The 22,881-nt window shown below is 48.4% G+C and overlaps 7 protein-coding genes across 7 annotated transcripts; 2 read left to right on the top strand and 5 right to left on the bottom strand.

The window, feature by feature from the left end:
• Positions 1-520: 520 nt before the first annotated feature.
• Positions 521-2,895, top strand: FPOAC1_006785 (uncharacterized protein; the record flags this gene model as incomplete). Its single annotated transcript, XM_044851260.1, has 2 exons — positions 521-2,731; positions 2,782-2,895. The coding sequence occupies 2 exons, from the start codon at positions 521-523 to the stop codon at positions 2,893-2,895; spliced, it is 2,325 nt and encodes a 774-aa protein (XP_044709972.1).
• A 1,846-nt stretch (positions 2,896-4,741) lies between these two features.
• On the bottom strand, positions 4,742-6,390 carry FPOAC1_006786 (uncharacterized protein; the record flags this gene model as incomplete). Its single annotated transcript, XM_044851261.1, has 2 exons — positions 4,742-5,632; positions 6,094-6,390. 2 exons carry the CDS (start codon positions 6,388-6,390, stop codon positions 4,742-4,744), a joined length of 1,188 nt encoding a protein of 395 aa, XP_044709973.1.
• A 1,647-nt stretch (positions 6,391-8,037) lies between these two features.
• On the bottom strand, positions 8,038-10,447 carry FPOAC1_006787 (uncharacterized protein; the record flags this gene model as incomplete). The annotated part of the gene is made up of 5 exons (XM_044851262.1): positions 8,038-8,351; positions 8,401-8,572; positions 8,625-8,717; positions 8,767-8,830; positions 8,886-10,447. 5 exons carry the CDS (start codon positions 10,445-10,447, stop codon positions 8,038-8,040), a joined length of 2,205 nt encoding a protein of 734 aa, XP_044709974.1.
• Positions 10,448-11,554: 1,107 nt separating this feature from the next.
• On the bottom strand, positions 11,555-13,358 carry FPOAC1_006788 (uncharacterized protein; the record flags this gene model as incomplete). Its single annotated transcript, XM_044851263.1, has 5 exons — positions 11,555-12,061; positions 12,112-12,893; positions 12,986-13,026; positions 13,276-13,288; positions 13,343-13,358. The coding sequence occupies 5 exons, from the start codon at positions 13,356-13,358 to the stop codon at positions 11,555-11,557; spliced, it is 1,359 nt and encodes a 452-aa protein (XP_044709975.1).
• Positions 13,359-14,020: 662 nt separating this feature from the next.
• FPOAC1_006789 (uncharacterized protein) lies at positions 14,021-15,063 on the bottom strand (the record flags this gene model as incomplete). The annotated part of the gene is made up of 3 exons (XM_044851264.1): positions 14,021-14,610; positions 14,662-14,879; positions 14,942-15,063. The coding sequence occupies 3 exons, from the start codon at positions 15,061-15,063 to the stop codon at positions 14,021-14,023; spliced, it is 930 nt and encodes a 309-aa protein (XP_044709976.1).
• Positions 15,064-15,958: 895 nt separating this feature from the next.
• Positions 15,959-16,873, bottom strand: RAB11B (Ras- protein Rab-11B; the record flags this gene model as incomplete). Its single annotated transcript, XM_044851265.1, has 5 exons — positions 15,959-16,092; positions 16,147-16,227; positions 16,291-16,680; positions 16,760-16,787; positions 16,853-16,873. The coding sequence occupies 5 exons, from the start codon at positions 16,871-16,873 to the stop codon at positions 15,959-15,961; spliced, it is 654 nt and encodes a 217-aa protein (XP_044709977.1).
• Positions 16,874-18,781: 1,908 nt separating this feature from the next.
• On the top strand, positions 18,782-22,771 carry FPOAC1_006791 (uncharacterized protein; the record flags this gene model as incomplete). Its single annotated transcript, XM_044851266.1, has 1 exon — positions 18,782-22,771. One exon carries the CDS (start codon positions 18,782-18,784, stop codon positions 22,769-22,771), a length of 3,990 nt encoding a protein of 1,329 aa, XP_044709978.1.
• Between the last annotated feature and the right edge of the window lie 110 nt (positions 22,772-22,881).

Raw genomic sequence — 22,881 nt, forward strand, 5'->3', positions numbered from 1 at the left:
TTTGGGACCTGTTTTCCACCGAGCAAACGCGACCAGGCAGGCAGGTTCCATCCCGCATCTCCTCCTTAAACTTATATTTACCCTCTCTATCCATCTTCTCTTTTAACTTCCTCCTCCTCTACTCGACAAACTCATCACTGGTCTGCATGACAACAACAGTCAGCGAAAATAATGAACGTCAAAGCAATCAACTATTAATCTAATTCGTTACTCTTTTGTTTATTCTCAGCAAACCCAACAGCGACGGATCAGAACAGGAAAAGAAAGGACACAAGGCCGCACACAAACTATTGTCATCTCATGCAGTGCTCTCACAATCACAATCACACCCATCATCGTCGCCTTTTGCAATCAGCTGCAGCTTAGAAGTCCGCGGTCGCGAGCAAACTCGCCATTTCACTTCTCCCTCTCTTTTTATGGTCCTTTTTCTTTCGCCATGACACAGACACAGAGAAAGACATACACAAGGATAGCCCCATTTACTCAACAGAGTTGGCTAGTTACGCACAACGCTAAAAAGATGGGTGGGAGCTTCTCTTCCCCCAAGACTCATGATGATGGTGTTCCTCCTCCACAGAAGCGTCCGCGCTTGGAAACTACTGCCAAACCGCTTAACAAACCTTCACCCTCAGAGTCAGAAAATCGCTCGCAACTTCGGGTTGAGATTCACAAGATTTTCCACAAAGACTCGAAGAAAGTTCGACCTCTCCAAGAAACTCCTCCAACTGACGACATCATCAAGACCAAGGGCAAATGTCAGATCACGGTTTCTGATGTGAGCGGTGGCTTTACCAATATTCTCTATCGCATCAGCCAGAGTTGTGACATACTCTCCTACGAAAACCCCGCCGGCCCTCATCGGATTATTTTCATTAAGCCGCCAAAGCCATTTCTTGTTCCCGAAGAGACCATTCTAGTAAATAGGCAAGATGAGGCATCTCACGACTACTCAGTCTCTTACAAACTCGATGTTGAACTGAGTTCACTCAATGATGGCAATTGGCCACCGCTCAACACCCAGGAACTTGGACTTTCTGCAACTCAACTCTCGCCACTGATGGATGTTGGAATGCAGACTTGGGTTCTGCACAGCGAGTTTAACCAGGTTTTTGCAAGACAAAAGAATCCCGTTAAGCTCACGACTGGGTTTCACCCGCAGCGACCGGAGTGCCCTACGGATTATGTCATGGATGTAGACCTGCGCTGGGCCACTGGTTCCCGCTCCATCGACAAAACTGCCAAAAATTGCATCACTGCTGTGGACCCAGACGCAGAGGAAACTGACACTAATGGACATCTCGAGCCCATTCCTGATGCCCAACTAAATGGCACCAGCCCTGTCGAAGCCGAGGACGTCGCTAAAGTCACTAATGACACGAGGCAAGTAAACGGAACTAACGGCATTAACGGAATCAAAGATGCGGGCAACGCTCATGATCATGATATGAACGGTGTAGATGGCGTGAACGGCATAAAACATGTTATACCAGAGCCTCAGGGCCTCAATGGTACTCATGACACAAATGGCGTGAACGGGCATGAGCAGGTTAATGAGGAAGACATGTCGCATGATCTGTCACATGATTTGGACGAGGACTTGGAAGGTGATCAGACGCCGAACCGCCACCTAAGGAAAAGGGCCAACAATAAGCAGTACAATCTCAAGGTGTTGACTGACCAGGCACATGGCAAAGAATCCAAGCCCCGGGCGAAATCTGGACATCTTGCGCAAATTGAGGGACGCGTTACGTATTTGCCACCAGTCAACACAGCAGTACATCTGGACTCTTGGCGATGTCTAAACTGTGCTTGTTCGAACGAGTCTTTGGATATGTTGCGCGCTCACTTGAAGGATTACCACCCCAACTACGACTATGCGCTAGAAAATACGAGTGAAGGGCCACTGTTCCGCGTTACTCGCATTTCAGGTCCTGCTGATTCACCCTCGAATACGTTGCAGCTTGGTAGGCCGACAAAGTCATTCAATTTGGACGACTACAATCGAGGTGACGAATCGTGGATAACTTCTCGTTTTGGTCCAGATCACAGCGCGCCAGATGTGTTATCACCATCAAAACCGCCGGCTGCAAAACAAGCGCCTGGCAAGACTGCTGTAAAACCTTTACAGCCTTTTCCAACGGTACGACAAGCGGCTCCGCGGCCAAAGAAGAAAATTGTCGTCCCAGGCTCATCTCAACCTTTGTTCGACCCTATCAGCAAAGCCCGCCTCAAACCTGGGGAAGAGCTGCCGAAACCTGTTATAGATAGTTCCTGGTTAATTCAGAAGCACCGTGAAGATATAGGAGAATTCTCCGACGTCTCGGCAGAGGAGAAGGAATATATCTGCAGATGGGATGCTTTTATCCTGGAGCAAAACGTCACTTCTGGAGCATACTTTAGACGAGCTTGGCTACAGTTCATCAAAGAGAATGCAGTGTGGCTGGCTAGTACGGAACATCGAATGAGGGAGTTTGGCAAGCACATGTGTGTTTTGATGGCTCGTGATGTCCTGGAAGATGAGAACATTGACAATGCTGAAAAACTGATCGAGGAGGCGAGAGCTCAGTTGAAGTCTGGTGGTGGTGGCGATGAGCAGACGAGCGATACTAAGACGGCTGACAGCCCATCGAGGCAGTCACCTCGAGCTTTGCAGATCACGAAGGGTGCGAATGGGTGTACGATATGTAAACTCCCCGTTCTTGGCCCCTCTCTCCTGGTCTGCTCAAACAAGGTAACAGTCACGCTATTTCAAGGCGGAAGCTTTGCTAACTTGTTTTATAGAAATGCCTAAATCGACTTTATCATGCTAGTTGCATTGAAAAGTCAGCTACTACTCCAGTGACTCGTCCCAAGTGGCTTTGCAATGAATGTAGCAAGCCTGAAGGATCCTCTTAGAGCGGGGTGTCCTTGTCCTGGCCGGGTCAGAGTTCTCGAGGAGTTGCTCCCGACACCTTGAAGAAGCGTGTCTTACGAAGCAATGCTGGCTTGCAGAGTGCAGAATCCTCGCATCTGATGACTACGCAACGGAGGATGAAGAGGCAAGCTGTAAACCCGAGTGTTACGGAGTCTCTTGGGAAGCGTGATGCGAGTGAATCAACGGGCAAAAGCCGAGAGGTAAAACTCGATCGGCGAAAAGTGCGATTGCAGCCTTTATGATAAATTAAAAAGAAGAGAAGCCCTCGGATCGGATTTCGAGAGAGTGGACTGTATTGGACATATTATGAAGGGAAGAGGGAATTGGGCTGTTTTGCTTCATAGGCACTCATACATGTTGTTCTAGGACTGGAAATTAAGAACATGCCTGGAGTCATTGCTTAGTGGTTTCGGTGGAGGGGTTTTCTGATGAATCTTTCTCTATACCTGAAGTAGCATAAAGTCTGGGGGTCTGCGTCTTATGAATATTACTCTAATTCCGTTGATAAGAGATGAAATTAGTAGGCCACTTTATGCTCCTTAGACTGTAGCTCTTAGACTATTTATTCTTATAACCTAAGACTTGGGAGGTTACTTTTTCTGCTACTTACTAGAGAGGCCAGAATAATCCGCTGTTTTTGCACGAGTGTGTTTATGGCATTTGTGCAGATGCCACTTTTGGCGGCTTTGAAGGTCATACTAGCAAATATCATGATTCAGCTACAGGCTATCACAAGCAGATAGACTTGACGAAAATACTCTCAGGATACAGAGCTCAAGCTATATATAATTCCAGTGGTCGGAAGTTTTTGACAAGTGCATTAGCTGTTGCTTGAATTTTCAAAGTACCAAATCGGGTGGCATCCTCATAAGGGCGGCTAGTAGGTAGCAGAAGAAATAACCTCCTAAGTCTTAGGGTATAGATATAAGTAGTCTAAGAAATATAGTCTAAGGAGCATAAAGTGACCTACTAATTTCGTCTCTTATGCTTCTAGCGGCCAATTCTTCTGACTCCCTGAGGCGCGGGCATGAGGAATATCTAATTAGGGTTCGTAACAGACGCAGATCTACCTACCTATCCAATACAAAATAATCAGGTCCATACTGCTGTTAGGGCGAGTTCCGGTGTTTGAATATTGATGCTGCCTCGAGTCGATATGTACCTGTACGGTCGGAGTCGCAGGCGTGTGTTAATGTGAGAGGGAGGTGATCTCGATATATTACATGGACTCGCGACCTGGAGTTTTTGCTCGACAAGGGGCGGATCCCATATCGTAAGCTAGGGATTACTCGTAGTAACACAAATTAGTTTCAGATACTTGCTGTATGGAAGCATGTCACAGACTTGTACATAGCATTATTCGGATCGATAGGGGTACCTGAGTATTGCATGATCATGTTATTAAGCCACTTGCGCAATTCCTCTTAACAAGGTCATGAAATTCTCATTTTATGCTTTTAAGAAATTATCTCTATGACTTGCAATATCATCTACGCGGGAGAAATCAGCATGTTGGTTTATAAGGTGCCATGTATGCCACACGCCAGAGAGTACGCACTTCAAATACGCTGCAGATCAGGAGCAACTTTACCACTAATGCGAAGGATGCCGTTATATTGAGATGGTGCTATTACTTCGTGTTATCAAGTATTAGTTGCTCGCCTCTTTTCTTAAGCATGTTTAGTATGACCAGAGTCTCATATGCACGCCCTCTGGTATCCATTACTACCTAATCTAAACCAAGCACCAGTCATTAATCTGCACCACCTACGCCAAACCAACAGATATGTAATGCCGTTACAGAATACCTGCACACTCGCTTGTTCACTAGAATGCAGCACCTCCCATACCTTCACCTGCGAGATTTTTCATGCTCTTCTCGCTCAAGTCACTTCGCATCTCCCAAGCTCGAGAGTCACGCTCAAGTCTGTTCCATGTGTAGAGACTCTTTCGTAGCCGCTCCTGTTTTGCATGAAGTTCATCTCTCACTTTCTCCTCCTCGTCTTTCAGTTTTCGGTAATGTGGCTCAAGCTCCCGGGTGACGCCCAGAGAGATGGGTGTCATCGAAGGATCCAGCTTGCCACCTGGGATGATGGGAGGTAGTGTAGCAAGCATAGATTGCGCCAAAGTTTGCCGTGCACCGCTGGCATGTTGAGCTGATGGTCCAGTCGGCGGGTTAAATGGCCGAGACTGTGTTGGTGTTGAGGATAAGGGAATATTTGACGGAGCGACTCGTGGACCAGTGGGAATGGTCGAGGGGCCATTGGGTGTTGATGGCGTGGGAGAAGGCCCGGAGAATTGTCTCGTTGGTGGTTGATTCCAACCACCGCGTCCTCCTCGAGGAGCATAACCACCTCTGGCCGGGGGCACATAACCTCTCGGGCCAGCTGGTGGAATGGTTGGACTTGTGGTATCTGAGCGCTGAGGGGGCGCGGTAGGGGTTTGAATCCGGGCTGGAGGAGGAGGAGCTGGCGAAGCCACTGGAGCTGCAGTATTCCTATTTGCTGCAGGACCAGTGGGCGGCGCTCTCAAGGCCGCAGGTCCTCGTGGTGGCGACCGCACTGGGACATGTGAATTTGTGTCGTAAGGGGCAGGTCTCGGGGCCTCTCTGGGAGGTGCTGCACCAAGCATAGTGTGATGAGGAGACTGTTCTCGAGATTGAAGTGGTGAGCGAGCTCTCACCGAGCTTGGCCGAGGTGATGATCTTCCGGATACCGACTGTGAAGTAATTGCTGACGAGATTCCAGATTCTCTTGGAGGACTAATTCGCCGATATGATTGATATCGGTCGTTGCCACGCCTACTCATAGACCGTGAACGCGGCCTGTATGAACCACCTCGAGGCCCAGTCACAGGTGATCTCACGGGTGGACTCCTGTCCCGGCGTATCACACCAAATGGAGATCTAGATCGTCGTCTTTTGTCAGTTAGTCCCAAGCTGTGCATGTAGGCATAGGGCTCTTACCTGTCGTCGCGCCGCTCAAAGTCACGTCCCCTATCACGTACTCGATCGCGGTCCCACTCCCGGTCTCTGACTACTCTCTCACGATCCCGTTCCCATTCTCTAACGGGGGCTGGCGACCGAGGACGTTCGTACCGGTCCCCACCGCCGCGTGGTAGCGGAGGCGAAGGTCTCCGTGACAGACTACGTCGAGGAGATGGCCGCCTCATAGACCTACTACGATCTCTTCGACGTGGGCTCTCTCGTTCTGCTCTTGATCGTTCGCGCCGGTAGCGATCACCTCCACCACTTCTCGACCTACGACGTGGGGGGTATCTTCCGGGCACATAACTATCGGATCCAGCAGGAATTGGGCTCCTAGGACGCGGACTTCTAGGTCGCGGGCTCCTTGGTCGATCTCGGACTGGGCTTCTAACCCTCTCTCTAGCGGGGCTTCTGACCCGCCTAGGGGATCGGTCTCGAGGGGTAGGCCGCCACGACTCGCCGGCACCGTATCTAACGACTTCGCCGTCATCGAACCTGTAGATGTTAGCCGCTGCAGTACAAGTTCTTGAATGTGTGACGGTGTGAAAGAACAGAATGCTTGAATGAAGAAAAAAAAACAAGATGGTGAGCTTGTGTCAAGCGCTGGTCTGCGGTGCTTGTGCATTCCGGGCGTAGGTAGCAAGACGATGGTTGGCAAGAGGCTCGTTATTGTCAATCAACAGGCAACTCGCAGACCGATCCATCCGATAAGTGTTTCTTGATGCTGACCGAAGTGTCTAAACCCGATTTGCGAAGCTCCCGTAGGCCCGTTGAGATTAAGAATGAATGTCGTTTGAAAGGGGCCACCTCTGTGGGTATGCCCGATTCAGCTCCTCCGTCTGTCGCGATTTGTTGGTGATATCCGAAGGCCTCCAGTCGTTTCAAGGTGGTCGCAGGGCCGAGCAATTTGGCGTCGCCTTCTTTCACATACCTGCAAAGATAGCCAGTATTCCCTGCTTGTTCGAGGCTGTGTTTTGCCAGACCTGGCGACTTCAACTTTTAAGTATAGCGCTAATGAAGGAAAAGCGTCTTTCTGGCGGCCGTTGAGCTGGTAGGGCAATCGTTCCAATTCCGATGTCTCATAGGTATGCGCCGAGTGCTTTCGTCTTGTTTTCTGCTTTTTTTGTACATCGGACAAGCAATGGATGACTCGGTGATCGGATCGGTCTTTGTCGAATTCGCCACGATATCCATTTCCAACTCAGGTCTTTCATCGCTTTTCTTCCTTCCTCGAAACCTTGAATCGTGCTGGACAAGTATAGCGCGAAGATCGATTCGCTTGAGCCGCACAGTAAAATTCGCGTAAATCGTAGTGATCGCCCCAGGATCGAGTTGAATATCGAAATAACCGGCATGTCGCAAAAAAAAAAAAAAGGAAGGGTCGTGATGGTGGTGATAATAACAAGGGGAAAAGAACATATTTTAAAACTTACCTCCGACCTCGATCGCGATCCATTATTCTCTTGTCCTAACGGCAGAGATATTTGTAGAACTTTGTCCTGATATGTTGTGCTGTGCCTTAACAAAAGCGCAGGCACGCGTCGTTGCAAGTCGCAAGTCGGGAGATTCCCAACGTTTAACTGGGCTGCGATTGAGCAGGGAGGTCGGAGATTTCGCATCCCGACGTCCGGGTCACAGATAAGCAGATAAGTACCGTACTATTAGTGTGTTACACTGTACATCACTCTTGCATGTTCAAATTTAAAGCGCATGTTATTGATGACAATAACAGCATAATATAGGTATTTGTTGATAAATACTCATTTATTCTATCAAAAACAGTCTACCATCTACAGCTGAGCATCTCGATATAAGGGAGTTTTTTCACTGTCATACAAATACTCTGTCTATTCTTCAGAATTAAGCAATACCACCATGGACATAAATAACACAAAATTAGCACTTGTATGAACAATAATGTTTTAGGCTACTTTCGTGAACCACTCATATAAATAGAATCGACGGGGTTGTTGGTATAAATCGCTACCTAGAGGTATATAGTGTAGAAAAGACAAACTGTGCCTCCATCCCCATTCACTACCATTGCTGGTCGTGGCCTGCAGCAACGGAGAAACACCCCTATACAAAGTCCTATATGATTCTTCCTATAACCCAACATGCTGTCCTCTACGTGCTATTACTTCTCCTCAGTTGTCATGTCTGCATCCGATACTTCTTCTAGCCTGTCTAGAATCCACTCTCGCGCCTCATGTGCATGATGGTCCATCATCTTATTGAGGCCAAACTGAGGGCTGCGCACGACAGACCCGAACCGTCGTTTGAGAACTTTTTTCGTCAGGTTAGCGTCAGCCCAGCAAGCATGATCTCCTGCAATAAAAACTCGAGAGTTTTCCTTGTACCACGAGGATAGGTCCGTGTCGATGTCTGATTTGATTGGTCGAAGAGTCCCGTTGACAAAGTTGATAACGCCAGAGATTCTCGACTTGCAATCTAGTTACCGTTAACTCACCATCCTTTACAGTATGATGGTTTATCTCACCTCGGTTAATTAAGAGAACTTTGACTCCAAGATAGGCGTTTCCGACACCCATGATAAAGATATCATCAGCGTCGTAAAGCTGCAGGTGGTTGTCCCACAAATAGCAAACAAGCGATTGGATTTGTTCTGTGAGAGCCGCCTCCACGAAGCTGGGAATGTGCGCATCCGAGTCCTATACGATGTGAGAAACGTAATCAAGACAGTCTTCGGAACTGGGCAAATACCTCGTCATGAGTGACATAAGCTGGAACGTTGACATCCACGACACCGAACTTTTGATCAACAGCCCAGTCTATGTAGTCCGTTACACCATCAACCTACAAAAATTAGTTTTTGGGCAAACGTGTAGTCTGCACATATACTTACAACCCACGAATTATGCGCGTCGAGAGTCGAATCTATCACGTCTGGCTGGGCCAAAAGCTGAGGTCTAGAAAGTTTTAGCGGTTATAAACAATGTTGCACTGGGCAAGTCAACAACTTACGGATCGTGGATGATAATAAGAATTTTCTTCGCTTCGTGGAGACCCGGTGTTACCAGCACCTGGTTCTCATAGGACTTGTACAAGTTCTCGCGTTGGATGTATAGGGGTACCATGTTGTGCTTTGCCTGGAACACTTGTCTCTGGGCAATTCTGATCACATCGTGGAGACGAGAAGAGTTGAGCGATTGGACCTCGGGAACATTGACAACGCCTGGCCGCATACATTCCCAGAAGGGGGCTTGAAGCGACTGGACCTTGGCAAGGATTCGTGCCGCTTCTTTGTTGATCTTGGGAAGCTCCAATCGAGGCGGGGGCTCACCCATTAGAGTCTTTGCGACAGCCACAGCAGACACCGAAATGGCTTTGAGGTTGTAGCCACCCTCTAGACAAACAGCAACCTTGCCATCCGCCAAGGACATCAGCATGTGTGTCATGTGAGCATAGCAAGCAGGAGAGACGAAGCAGCCTCCGAGCTCGTCACCATCAGCAGCATCAAAGCCTGCAGAAATGACCACAAGGTCTGGGTTGAACTCTTTGGCAATAGGCATGATGATCTTTTGGAATGCCGCCATGTATTCGCCATCGCCCATGCCTTGGTCATGCCATCCGATGTTGATGTTCTTCCCTAGACCAGCTTCGCTACCGCAGTGCTCAATGCCTCCATCTGGGGTCATGGAGTTGGGAGGTTTACCTGGGTAGAAGAGGCCGTTTTGATAGACGTGGAGGGAGATGTATAGGACATTTGGATCGTTGTAAAAGATGTTTTGCACGCCGTTCCCGTGGTGAACATCCCAATCCAGGATGAGGACTTTGCGGCAGATATCTGGATAGTCTTGTTGGCAGACTCTAACTGCTACAGGGACATTGTTGAAAAAGCAGAAACCCATGGGCCCGTCCCACTCGGCGTGATGGCCGGGTGGTCGAATCACAGCGAACGCATTCTTGACTTGCCCGGTTACAACGCTCTTGCAGGTTTCAATAGCTCCTCCTGCCGAAAGAAGTGCGGCCGGATACGACATACTGCCAACGTAAAGGGACTCTCGTCCCTGGTCGTACCGTTTTGTTAGCTCTCGCAGTTCTGCCGTGCTCATCTTGTCCAGACGCTCCACCCAGTCAAAGTGCTCGGTTGAATGGGCCAGACAAATTTCCTCTCGAGTAGCCGCCCGAGCAGGTATGCGCCACATGTATCGTGTTGGACATTCTCTCATAATCCGTGGCAGCTCCGCTTCGGGGCCAGTGTAGACGAGGCCGACTTTTTTGAAAGCCTTGAAAATCTCATGAATGCGACGGGGATCTTCTGGATGGTGCGTGTTAGGCGAGAAATCAGCATTCATATGAAGCTTCATTCTATCATCGTAGCAGCATCCTGTCGGCAATAAGCCTCTTCGTCTCATCTGATCGAAAGTAATGTCTTGCGGTTCAGGATCAACATCCGCCTCATAAGGGTCCTCTGAAGCTGTATCGTCATCATCAATACTGGTGTTGCGAGTTTGGTAGGATCCATTTGGCGCATCAAGATCCTTCATAGGGTAATCGACGACATCTGTAGCACTTGGTTCCATGCTAGGCAATTATGGTGTTCTCACTGAAGGTCTAATGACCCCAGGAGTTGGAAATCTGGTAGGGCGACTCAAGCTGACACTTAATTGGCGTTGCTACCAGTAGAAGTGCCTGTGTTTCTGTTATTATTTCTGTTAGTCTATATAGCCAAGAGATTAAGGGAGGGGAAACAATCAAATAAACAATGGCAGGGTGAATGGGACGAAGGGGGAAGAAATAAGAGTACAAAGGACTCATGTTAGCGAAACAAGCTATACAGCCAACGCCATTTCTAACTATGCATTGTCTTCTTTCAGAGAGATACTCAAGCATTTTATGAATGAGAATCGTGAGGATGAAGAGATGCATGCCTCCTCTGCAGAATAAATAGTCCAGGAAAACAACAATAAAGTAAAGGCATACAAAATATGGTGTTGCTCAAACAAAGCAAACAAAACACAATACTTACCCCTGCTGAAGATGGCGCGATCGCAACCGGCGCGACAAGCTCATATAGAGAGGCAGTATAAATGAGAGGCGCTTTCAGATGTTTAGATACATGTCAAAGCCAGCGCTGGGCGGTGGTGGGAAGATGCGCGCGGCTATTGTTGTGGTGGTTAATATTAACCTTGGAGATTAGGTGGATGAGAATCAAAGGAGAGGTGAGGCTCAGCAGTGGAGGTGAAAGCCGATTTTGGCACGCGCTGCCCTGGGCTCCATTGGTTTCAGGCGCTACGATCACTGAACTCTCCAGCGGGCTGCCTACGTTCAACGACTTTGAAGATCCTTTGAATACGGACTTTCATCTCGAAACAAACTAAAGATTCATTTTACGTTTTATTGTTTGTTCTTTTTATTGATATCACAGAGTGTTTAATTACTTTCTTATGTTATTTCAGTTTGGTGTGAATTTGTGCAGGTAAGGTATGAAGCATTATACTGATCATGCTTCTCTAGAATGTCCATACATTCCGTCTACTATTTTCTGACCACTATCGTTTCTAAAGAGATGGGTATTTCAAGATAGTCTTGAGACGGGATGGGAACAGGACGTAACCTTTTGAGCTTATCTGTCTCTACATCTCAACGGTAGCTGGAAGTCTATCCACAACACACTCAGTTGACGAAGTTTAAGTAAATGATACCACATATCTACCTTCAACCCAAGGCTGTCGCAAAATATCATCCAAGTGAGATCCATCGTCCCCTCGAGGTGAATAGTGAGACCATGATCGCAACATCCGGGCTCCTCCAGGTAACGCTCCATCAGGGCTAGCATCGCTCCCGAACTTGGCACGCTCTGCATCACGTTCATCATCCCAGTCTAAGACACCTCCTAATCCGTCCAAGGGCAGAGTAGGCATATTAGATGACCATTGTCGCTCATCCAAAACACATTGTATGGACACAGAGATGGATTCTTGATCAAAAGTGAGGTTGGGCTGCAAACAATGAGCCTCTGTAATCAGGCGTTTCCGGGGATAGCTGTAGATATTGTCGAACAAATGCATGAGGTCTTTGGGGCCGAGTTTGCAGTACGTCTTGACAATCCGGCCCCATCGACTCTGGTCTCGCCAGCCTCTCGCAAGTGAGCCAGGTCTGTCGACAACGTCATACAGATAAGAGTCGCATCCCTCCTGTGAATAAAGTTAGTGTGTGCTGCAGGATCCTTTTGCTGTAAACTGACGTCTTCATCTTGACCAGGATCAAGCCGAGGGCAGAGATAGTGCAAGACAACATCCTTCATAGTCTCGACCAAGTCCATGAGCTCGACAAGCTCGCTTGTGGAATACATTCGAAGTTGACTGAGTCGCACATCATCCACACCTGGCTCGGGGAGACCAACACGGGGTCGTGGAAACTCCCCGTGAAAGTAGAAGCCGTAGAGCCACCACCGGTACATTGCTCTGCGAAACCTTTCTGCTTCGTGCTCTCGAAGGTGTCGACAATTCTCAGGTTCGTGATACCATCTCATCTGCGGAAACCTAGCTTGCCACTTCAAAACAAGTGAGCAATAACCGAGGAGCGGCTTCAGGTCACTCTCTGTCAGAACAACTGTTTTGAGAGGCTGGAAATGAGGTATAGTGGGCTTTCCGGGCTTATTGAGAGTGATGAACCCATTCACTGCATCGCCCACCACGACGGGTTTGCGTGGGGCTAGGACTGTTCCAGTGTCTCCAATGAACCGCTTGAATAAGACTTTGCGTGGCGCATACAGACCACTGCGACAATCCAGGTCTTCGATTGAGGCTGTATAGATTTGAAGAAGTTCGTCGAAAGGGCTGAATTCCCGAATAAGAACGGGGAGTAGTATTGAAGCCTTTTTCTTGCTGAATAGTTCATGAAACGTGCTATGGGTGGCGCAGAGGTTGAAAACGCCGTCCAAGTCCAGCTGGTGATATATATCCAAGAGGATTTCGTTAGGAAGCTCAGTGAGCGAGTTGACTTTGGACATCTTGAATGCCATATCTAGAGGGTAACATAAAAGTAAGCCTCCAAACTTCAGAGCACAAAAATGGATGATGTAGGACTCTGCCCCTAAGTGGCATATGCTGACTCACCAGTTGACCATCCGGCTTTAACAGCCAAGGTTCCCAATACTCTAAGTATATGTAAACGCAGGGTATGGCTGATGCTATGTCTTGAGATGGAAGTTCTTGTGCTTAAGTATAATATTTCGGAGGTCAGGAGGGGATTCAGAGATGAAGGGACAGTTATCCCGATAGTATAAACAAGTATGATGTCTCGTCAGGGATTTACTGCTGGGTAGAAGCTGTTATAAGTGGCAAACGTTTTAACAGTTGCCCGAGATCGTACTTATACAGCAACTCAATAGAGGCGCAAATAAAACGATCTGACGTCTACTGATAATTGGTTAGAATGTAGGTAATGAGATAACGATTCAGCGAATAACTGACCTGATAAACTTCGCATTATACTATTTAGTGGATGAGAGTCTGGGCACCCAGAATAGATATCTGGTGATTCTTAAAGAAGCCGGCTTGGTAGAAACTCTTGTTGTTTTTTTGGCTGGTGGTTAGATTTGGTGGATACTGAATTAAGAGCGGTTTGACTCTATGTCGCTTCGTAGGACTTCAAAGTTGAGTCACTCAAAGCGTCAATGATACGGGGCTTATTGTCCAGCCACCCCGGCGCTGGGGCTTATAACAACAATACGGATGCACTCAGGCATCAATTTCTGAATAGATGAAGATCTCATGGCTGTGACGAAAGGCAATGATCATCTGCATATTCACCAATCGAGAAAAGAATGATGAGATGGCAAAGGGGTCATTAGCACATATATACGACGATACTGGTGAGGCAGGTCGTGTGTGTTACTGATAACTAGCAGCCGGACTTTCTCCGGGCGGGTTAATTGATAATGCGACCAGGTAGGTAGGTACATAGCATCAAGATCATGAAAGTAAAGGGACAACAAGATAGAATTGACGGTCTGATTGATGCAAGTGATCTAGATTGTAAATTCTTTTGACAAATAAGCGCAGTATGACCTTAAACTCCAACACCCCGTCCCGGTGTTTACAGACCCAATGGGACAAGCCAGTACATATTATCGACAGGTATCAAATAGTCTAGGCAAACAGCATCTTGGTATCCAGCTCGCTCTTGGCAGGACGCTGGCCACCAGCAGTTCGCAGTCCCAGATCACCCTTCTTAACCCGTCTCTCGACTACCTTTTCGGCGCGGGCGTTGTGTCGTGAGGCCTTCGTCCTTCGGAGGTCGGCGCGGACCTGGTTTGGTGATACGAACTCCTTGTTCTCGTAAATGATGGGACCACCGAAAGAGCCCTCTTGAATCACAATGGGTGTCAAGACGAATCGGGGACCAATCTCGACCAGATTAATATCAGTGTCTGGCTTTCCGGATCGAGACTTGGACTTGAACTCCTCATCCTCTTCCTCTCCCTCCTTTGCTGCCGCCTCAACCTCGTTGATCTGGTAGTTGCGAACCCAAATCTTACCATCGACAAAGCTGAATCCCATAACGTGGTCGATAAAGGGCTTGGATTTTCGGGTACCTTCGGGGACTCCAAAGGTGTGAAGGAAGAGCTCCTTGATCAGGCGCAGATGGGGCTGTTTGTCAAAAGCACCGTCGAATGAGAGTACAGGTCGCGAGCCCTTGAGGCAGTTGCCTGTGAAGTGGAGTTCCTCCATTGTATGCACTGTTCTTTGTTAGCGACTGACAGAACTGTTGTCTTGCAGTTGTCTCTTACAGTTCTGGAGATGGAATTTGATGGTAGGTCCATTGGGGACCTTGCTAAGCCAGACGTAGAGATCCTTTCCCTTCCTTGCCTCGAAGAACAGGACGTTGTTGCAGTTGTAAAGCTCGGCAAGCTCGTTCAGTTCGTAAAGCTTGGTCTTTGAGTCGAACTTGGCATCCTTGCGGCTATGAGGGAGCATTGAAGCAATGTCATTGAGAAGGTGGCGGTGTCTATACGGCAGTCGCAATGTCAGTGGGATGCGCTTCAAATTCATAGTCTGCAAGATCCTTACCGGTAAGTGACACCTCTGGAGGAAAGGATCAGAACCCGCTGCTTGTTCTTCTTGATGCCATTGCTGGGCGCTTCAGCCTTGGGAGTGCTGGTCTTGGAGATAGATTTGTATACGGCGGCCATTTTGATTGCTTTTCGACTTTGCGATTACTGCCGGTTGTCGGGAAAAGCTGTCGTAGACCTGTTGATGTTTTACTAGACAAGGCTTTGCGACGCGGCGGGCAATTTTCCAAAAAAAAATTGGTCGGCCAAGATTCGATAAGAACTCAGAGTTGGCGATAAGAGAAAGTGGGGGTGCCATGAGTGGGGCCGCGACACCGCCCAAATTCAGCCCAGACAGTCCTGGATCCTTGACAGAAGTCGAAACAAAGCCTTAGTATCCGTAGCCAGGGGGGATGAAGAACGTGCAGTAGCAAACGTGCACTCGGCGAGATAGTCACAAAACTTGAGGTAAGAGATCAAGGATGCTGCGTAGATCAATCCTCATGTTATAAACCAATATTGAATCACTTTGTAGATTGTAAATTACACTTTAACAACAAGGTCTACAAACAGCATGGATGAGAATGCCCCGCTGTTGACACAAGATGGACCCTGAGAACGAGCCAAGCACTAACAAACAAGTCAATCCATTCAATTGAACCGCAGGCTCGCATCCGTCCTGATCAGCATGACGTGGAGGCGTACAAAGATTGTGGCGTCTGACTCGGACTGGGCCAAAAGTAATGCGTGTCATGCAGCCAGGGCGAACATTATAAAGAATTCATTCAGCTACGTTAAGATGACCATATCGCAGCGATCGTTGGACGCATCAACCCCAAGACAACCATCATGACAAGAAAATAAGAACAAAGGAAAGCCGAAGTAACCGCGCCTCCTGATATCAAAAAAAGACGTATCACGATTCCTCGCCTCCTCCACTCTTGTTTGGCGAGGAGCATTTTCGGGGACAAACGAGACGCCAGGTATCCCAAACCCCACAGCCCTATATCAGTCTGCAAACGGTTCCGCAAAGAATTTAACAGCACTTTCCACCCTTGGCAGCATCGTCGTCGGCAGGCTTGCTGAGCGAAATGTTGGTGCCCGCACCTATGGTGGCCTGGGCGCTATCGCCGCTGTCGAGGGCCTTGCTAGAAACAATGCGATAAATTTCTGAGTCAATTGTTAGTTTTGAAATCGAGTTGCCATAGGAGGGAGATAACGAACCAGTCAAAATGTTCTGGAATGCAAGTTCGACGTTGCTGGCATCGAGGGCGGACGTCTCGATAAAGGACAGGTGGTTCTCGCCTACATATGTGTCAATTAAACGGCCTCCCCTTTATTGTCAAATTTGTCCTAGGTAATGCGTACTAGCAAAGGACTTGGCCTCCTCGGTGGGAACAGCTCTCAGATGTCGCAAATCGCTCTTGTTTCCGACCAGCATGATGACAATGTTGGCATCAGCATGATCTCGCAGCTCCTTGAGCCATCGTGTTACGTTCTCGTAGGTCTGGTGCTTGCTGATATCGTAGACGAGGAGAGCGCCGACGGCACCTCGATAGTAAGCGGAAGTAATGGCGCGGTATCGCTCTTGTCCAGCGGTATCCCAAATCTGGGCCTTGATCGTCTTGGAGTCGACCTGAATTGATCTAGTGGCGAACTCGACACCGATGGTCGACTTGGAGTCGAGGTTGAACTCGTTACGGGTGAATCGACTGAGAAGGTTGGACTTTCCGACTCCAGAGTCTCCGATCAGGACGACTATAGGTTCATACTGTCAGTAACGAGCAATCGCAAGCTTCGGACCAGGCATGGCCTGGGAAGGTAGGAATGACGGCACCTTTGAAGAGGAACTGCAAAGGGGCCCACTGGTCAGCAACTGGCGGGAGATGAAAGGCTACGTAGGTAAGGCACGGAGGGAGGCGAGACGTACATCATACTCGTCGTTGGCCATGGCTGCGATATTGTAGTTTGAGATGGGTTTTATTAGGGTCGAGTTCGAGGATGGGAGTGATGAAGGTGAAAGTGAGTGCGCTACGAGAAAGACAAGTCGACGTCGTTGAGGTGTGGGATGTGGAGAGGGAGAGAATGCGCGGCTCTGGCGATAGGCGGTTGTTTGTACCTTTACCTCCATCCAATCCCCGTGCCGAGGGGTAAAAGCCTGGACTGGCCAGCCAGCCCAGTGCTGTTATGCCTCTTTCTGCTAAGGGGGGTAGGGGGATCAAGCGCCGGCTCTTTGTTAGTGGAGTGGAGGCTAGGGGAATGGAAGTCAGTAGGAGGTAGGTACCTACCCAGCAGTGGGTAGCACCCACTAAGGCCAGATAGCTAATCTACCTAATGCTGCGAACGGCACTACGAGGTTCCAATATTATTAAATTCAAGGGAATGCAACCTGTCCATAAAAATGGCTGCCTGTGCTCTTACTCGGTTACTGATTTGAACCTAGAGTAGCTTGGGAAAATAGGCAACAAGGAAAAGTTCCGGGTGATGGGTACAATAGTCAGCGACCGAATCCGGACATCTGCTAAAATAAGAGGTATCGACCACTGGTGATGACATGATGTATTTGAAAGCTGCATCCATTGATTGTGCTTTGTCTAGACTGGCTGGGCATGTTTCTGATAGCTGATCACTGACCGCTTGCAGCTACCTACCCAGACATCCATCCATCTGCTTTTGTTTGGTTGCATATCATAATGTTTTGCTCTTTAATGCACATGCTCCGGGCCACATACGCACGTCCTGTACCTCTTTCTGACCAACACAACTCTCTGCTAGAGTCACAATCGCTTAATAGCCAACTACATCATCTCAATCAACCAAGGATATCATGATATTGACAAGGTAGATACTTTGTTGAGGTTTTGCATCCTGTAAACTTGTGATTAGGCGATTTTTTTCCTGCTTCGCATGAACAGTAACGGATCGCTAAATTGATTCGAGCGAGATCGTGTCAGTTTCCAACTCGTTTGTATCTATTGTGTTACATAGGTATTTTTAATAGGCGAATGTATCGGCAAACACTCGTTCCGTAATGGATTAGACGCCATCAAGAATATTCCCAAGCTTAAATGTGAAAGGACGTCGGTGATGATAGTTTCTCGGCAGGTATAGGTTAATCTAGCCTCTAGAAGAAAAAACACTTGATCATTGATAACTTCAGGGCGTATGTTGGAATGAATACAATTGTTTCAAAAGTCTATCTAAACTTGATCATTGGGTATCAAAGGCTAGCTGGTCAAAGTTGCACAATAGTATGACTTGGTGGATCTCATAAACCCCACGGACTGAGCGTCATAGGAAGAGGATATGAAAGGGGATTTATGTTGCTTGTCATTTATTGCAGCAAACATCTATCAAGACGTACGTTGACACCAAGCCATACCTGCTAGGTACCTACGTGTACCTAGGGTAGGTAGGTACAGGCAAGACCGGCCTTTCACCAGTGCTAGTCACGTGCTTTCGCGGATAGCCACCAAATACACGCGCCAAGCCGATGTTCCAGAACTCCCCCGCTGGAAACAAAGATCACGACTTCGTTTTCTCAAAAATGCATGCAACTTGATACTATTCTAAACTATCTTAATAACCGGAGGAAATAATAGTCGTCGAGCCTGACGCCCAAAAGAGAAAGAAAAATAAAATAAACAAATCTACTGCCGTGATTCACTAGGCTCAGTCACATTAAAAACTTACCGCCTTCCATAGTGAGCATCTTCAGATATCCACATCCTATTGTTGCTAACACCACTACAGGCCAGCGACAACAGAGTTGGCCCGACTGCGGCTCACCAGGCGGATGAACACTCAAGTATTGCCTTCCATGCCGTGCGCGTTTGGCGTATGATACCAATCATCAGCCATGGGACAGCTGCCATCTGACGATGATGTCGTCATGAAGGACTCTGACGACGAGTCAATAGCGTCGACTATCATGACTGAACATGATTCTGACGAGGAATTCAACGTCTCTGGGGTCATAGCCGCATGGGAAGTTGAAGGGAGCTTACGGTATTTAATCAAGTGGGAGGGCTATGATTTGTCCGAAGCCACCTGGGAACCCCGAGAGAATTTGAATGATGTTATTATTGAAGAATGGGAGGAAACAAAGGGACAACCAGGTTTTGATCTTTACCAAGGAATCCGAGATTGGAAGAAAGCCTGGAAGGCTGCTTACAACCAAAAGCTCAAGCGCCACAATGAGAGAAACCGACAGCGAGCGCTTCGAGGAGAGAAGCCCCATTCATTCCAGTACATGAATGGGTCGTTGGAATGGGTGGATGGATTTCCAGATGGAGATGACTTCAGTGCATCTGCGGTATCGAGCCCATCCGTCGCAGACGGCGATTTGGATGCTGTAGTGGGACAGCCTCTTCGACCCTTGCATGAAAAAAGAAAGCTCACAGGCGCCAGCCCAAGCGACGATCGCTCGCCTAGTAACAGCCGTCGTAACAGTACATCATCTGCTTCCAAGTTATCGCTTGTACGGACGGATTACGCCGTTTCTTCGACCAGTCACAGTCCCACGCAAGTGACACGGGAACGTTTAAACAATGGCTCTACAGCAAACAAAACCACAAACAAAAAACCAGCGCCCAAGAGCAACATACTTTCGAAACCCAGCCGCTCTATATTGACGAAACGTACCGACACAGGAACAGGCCGGGCGCAACTGACAGCTCGGAAGACTCAACCTGCGCAAGCCTTTACTGGCAATGTATTTGCAGGAGGGAGGGAAAGAAAACGGCGCGCCACTCTTGGCGAAGTCGTAAAAGACCCTACGAAAACACCCAAACTGTTCAACGGCCTACGGCTTACGGGAATTGTCGAAAAGCAAGGCCGCAATCGAGACGGCGCTGCCCCATCAAAGATGCCCTCCAATCTCATTTCTTTAAATCCAGCAGAGCGGAATGGACAGGCACTGAACATCCCAAATCCTGGAGCTGGTATAAATGCCAGTCCGAAAGGCGGTACCGTCGAACGTGTTCGCCACAATGACGATTCATCTAAAGCCGAAGGCCAGAAGTCACAGACGACCAAGCCTAAGAGGTCAGTCAGATGGGGCAATGTCGAAACTTTCCAAGAACCGAACGAGTTTGTCAGGGAGCATAGCCTCTTTGTGCGTGAGGATACTGCCCCTCAGGAGGTTCCGTGGGTCGTGAAGGAAGAATATCCTATTGATGCGCCGCCTGCCAAAGACCCTTCTCCAAACCCCCCCATCCAGCCAAAGGTCTCCAATGTTCAACCAAACACACCAAACGATCGGTTTCGTGGGAACGATTATGTATCGATTGATCTACGAGATGCGAGTCCTTCGAATAGAACAATCGCCATAGATGTCCAATTCGGCCCAGGCACCCGCGAGATAATACCAGTGAGCTTTCAGAGACGTGAGCCTCGGAACGAACTACCTTGGCCTGCGATATTTGAGAATATGCCCACGTTGGTATTTACACACACTTGCATGGTTCAGGACTTTCTGTCCCAGGAGCACGTTCTGGTCGCCGATAAGTTGGGTAATGGTCTGATGGTAAGTAAAGATGGCGAAAATGGCCTGGGTGCTGTTGCGAATTGGCTTCGGATTAGATCACTAGGTGCTCTCCTTTATCGACATGATTTATGCATAATTGTGCATATGCAGCCGCAAGCGCAAGCCAAGGCGGCAACAGTTGTTGAGTCTCCTTCAATGCGGTATTATCTATTTCGGCCAGCTCCTCACTTTACCACCCGCTCGCTTGCTCCAATCGCACTCCCAGAAGGTCTCAATACTGGAAAGCTACTGCCGAAAACGGCATTGACGGTCTTCGATCGCATACTGGGGTTTAAGTATGAGCAGCTATTGACAGAGGAGACTCTTGCGAAACCCTTTAACAAGCACACATTCTTTCTTGCGTTTCCAGGGGATACTGCAGAAGACGCCAAGTTTCTGTGCATATGGCTTCGGAACTGCAACCCTAAGTGCAGAATCCTTTCTAGCTTCTTCCCTGGACATTGGCAGACCTTTCTGCGGCTAGAGCATGGAACGGTCCTCATCCACGAGGAAGCGATATGGTCCATTCGATTATTCCCCTACGTCAACAAGTTGCTCTACCCGACAAGCAAGTTCAATTTCGTACTCTTTTCCAAATCCCTGCAGCCTTCACCCATGTATCCCTCACTCGCGCAGCCATGTAGAGTTGGGAATGTGACATTGCAGCCTCTCGGCGGACAGAGAAGGGCCGCACTGCTGGTCACACCTAGCTTTGTCGTGTCACAGCCACAGCAGATTTGGAGTTTCTTTAAGTGGTATTATAAGGCTTGGTCCAACGCTCGCAGTCACTTTACGCTCGTCGTTAGCGCTGGCTTTGATAGCTGGCTTCACGAGGTAGCCGCTGACAAGGAGAACCTCTGGTCGCGTTTGACTACCAAAACCGCTCGGGATGACCAAAAACCCAGGGTTACTCGAGAGCTTGAATCGTTGCAAAAGTCGAAAGAAGCCGTTCGAAAACTTCAAGACCTGGCAAGTGAAGAGCAGCCCGGAATCATTATGTGTCCAGAAACGATCGACAGCAATGACGAGCAGAGTCTGGTCAATTGGTTCGGTTGGTGGTCTGTAATGAATTTGGATCGATATCGGAGGTTCACCGTTATTGGATCCAGCACAACGCATTCCAGGAGACTCATGCACTGCACCACCAGACCTGATTTCATTGCGTCAACCGTTACTGAGCACCAAGAACTCGAGCGAGCTGAGGCACCCCCAATGCTCCTGCCGTCAAAACAGGTTGCTGAACGAGAAGCGCAAAGGAGATTCAAGATGATTCCTGACGACACCAGTGCGTGCTTTGAAGACTTTTTGAAAGACGTATCTGATGGACAACCGACATACTTTTGGACACTTTACAACTACCCTCTTGCTTACTTTGACGAAAGGGCACCTGAATACAGCGCGCATTCCGACGGCTTTAGAACGTACAGCGATTGGCTTCGATCGTTCAAAGATCAGTTAGCACGCCGTCTTAAGAAGACATCTGTTGCATTATGTTATACGGCAGAGGGAAAATCGAGTCATGATGGAGCACTGGAAGATGTCAGAAAAAAGCGACGACCGTGGTTTGTTATATACAGGCCTTTCCAGCTTCACATGTCACATTGGAAGGAAGCTGAGCTCATCATCTGGGACCCTCTCGCGAAGAAACCCCCCCGAGACCATCCGAATTTTTACGAGGGAGATTTGATTGAACCACAGCGGATAATGATACAACGACTTCGTGGAGAGCGCGACATGTTGCCGCTCAAAAACATCTGGATTGGAGGGTGGGATACTGACAGGCCACCCTCGATTGACCCCCTTGACATGACACTCCAACATTTGGAGGATTTATTGTTGGATTGGAAGAATAATGTTCCCATACCCGTACCAGCCATGGAGAATAAGGGGTGGCAATGGGTGACTAGAGGACATGCGCCTTTTCAGTCGCGACCACGGCGTCGTTCTGGTTCCTTCTCTCCGGAACCAATGGATCTCGATTCTGCATCAGAAGTCAGTGACACGGCGGATGAAGAGCCAAAAATGGTTTTTCATCCTCCTCGAGCGATGCATCCAGGCAGGAAGATACTCCAAAACAGGTTCCTCCAGCATTGCAGACGTGAAAAGGAGCGTCAGGCCCCGAAGGACTCCATGATATACCGGTTTGAACCAACGATGGAATGGTACAAGCGTCAAGCTCAAGAAGGAAGTGGGTTTGAGCACATCAATTTCATGTCATGGGAGGATGTTTTTGCGAAGTACAAGATCGAGGACCCTAAGAAGGTTCAAGATGATAAGGTTCAGGGCCAAAAGGTTCGGGATGATGTGAGGCGTGATGGCTAGAGTCACATGAAATGAGTTTTTGATATCAGGACAAATGCGCATGGGTGTGTTGGCTGGGTCATGTGCGAAGATATATTTGAGGTGTCTCGGTTAGGATATACCTCAGGAGA

The sequence above is a fragment of the Fusarium poae genome, chromosome 2 (genome assembly GCF_019609905.1).
Source record: "Fusarium poae strain DAOMC 252244 chromosome 2, whole genome shotgun sequence".
In the NCBI taxonomy this organism is placed as follows: Eukaryota; Fungi; Ascomycota; class Sordariomycetes; order Hypocreales; family Nectriaceae; genus Fusarium; species Fusarium poae.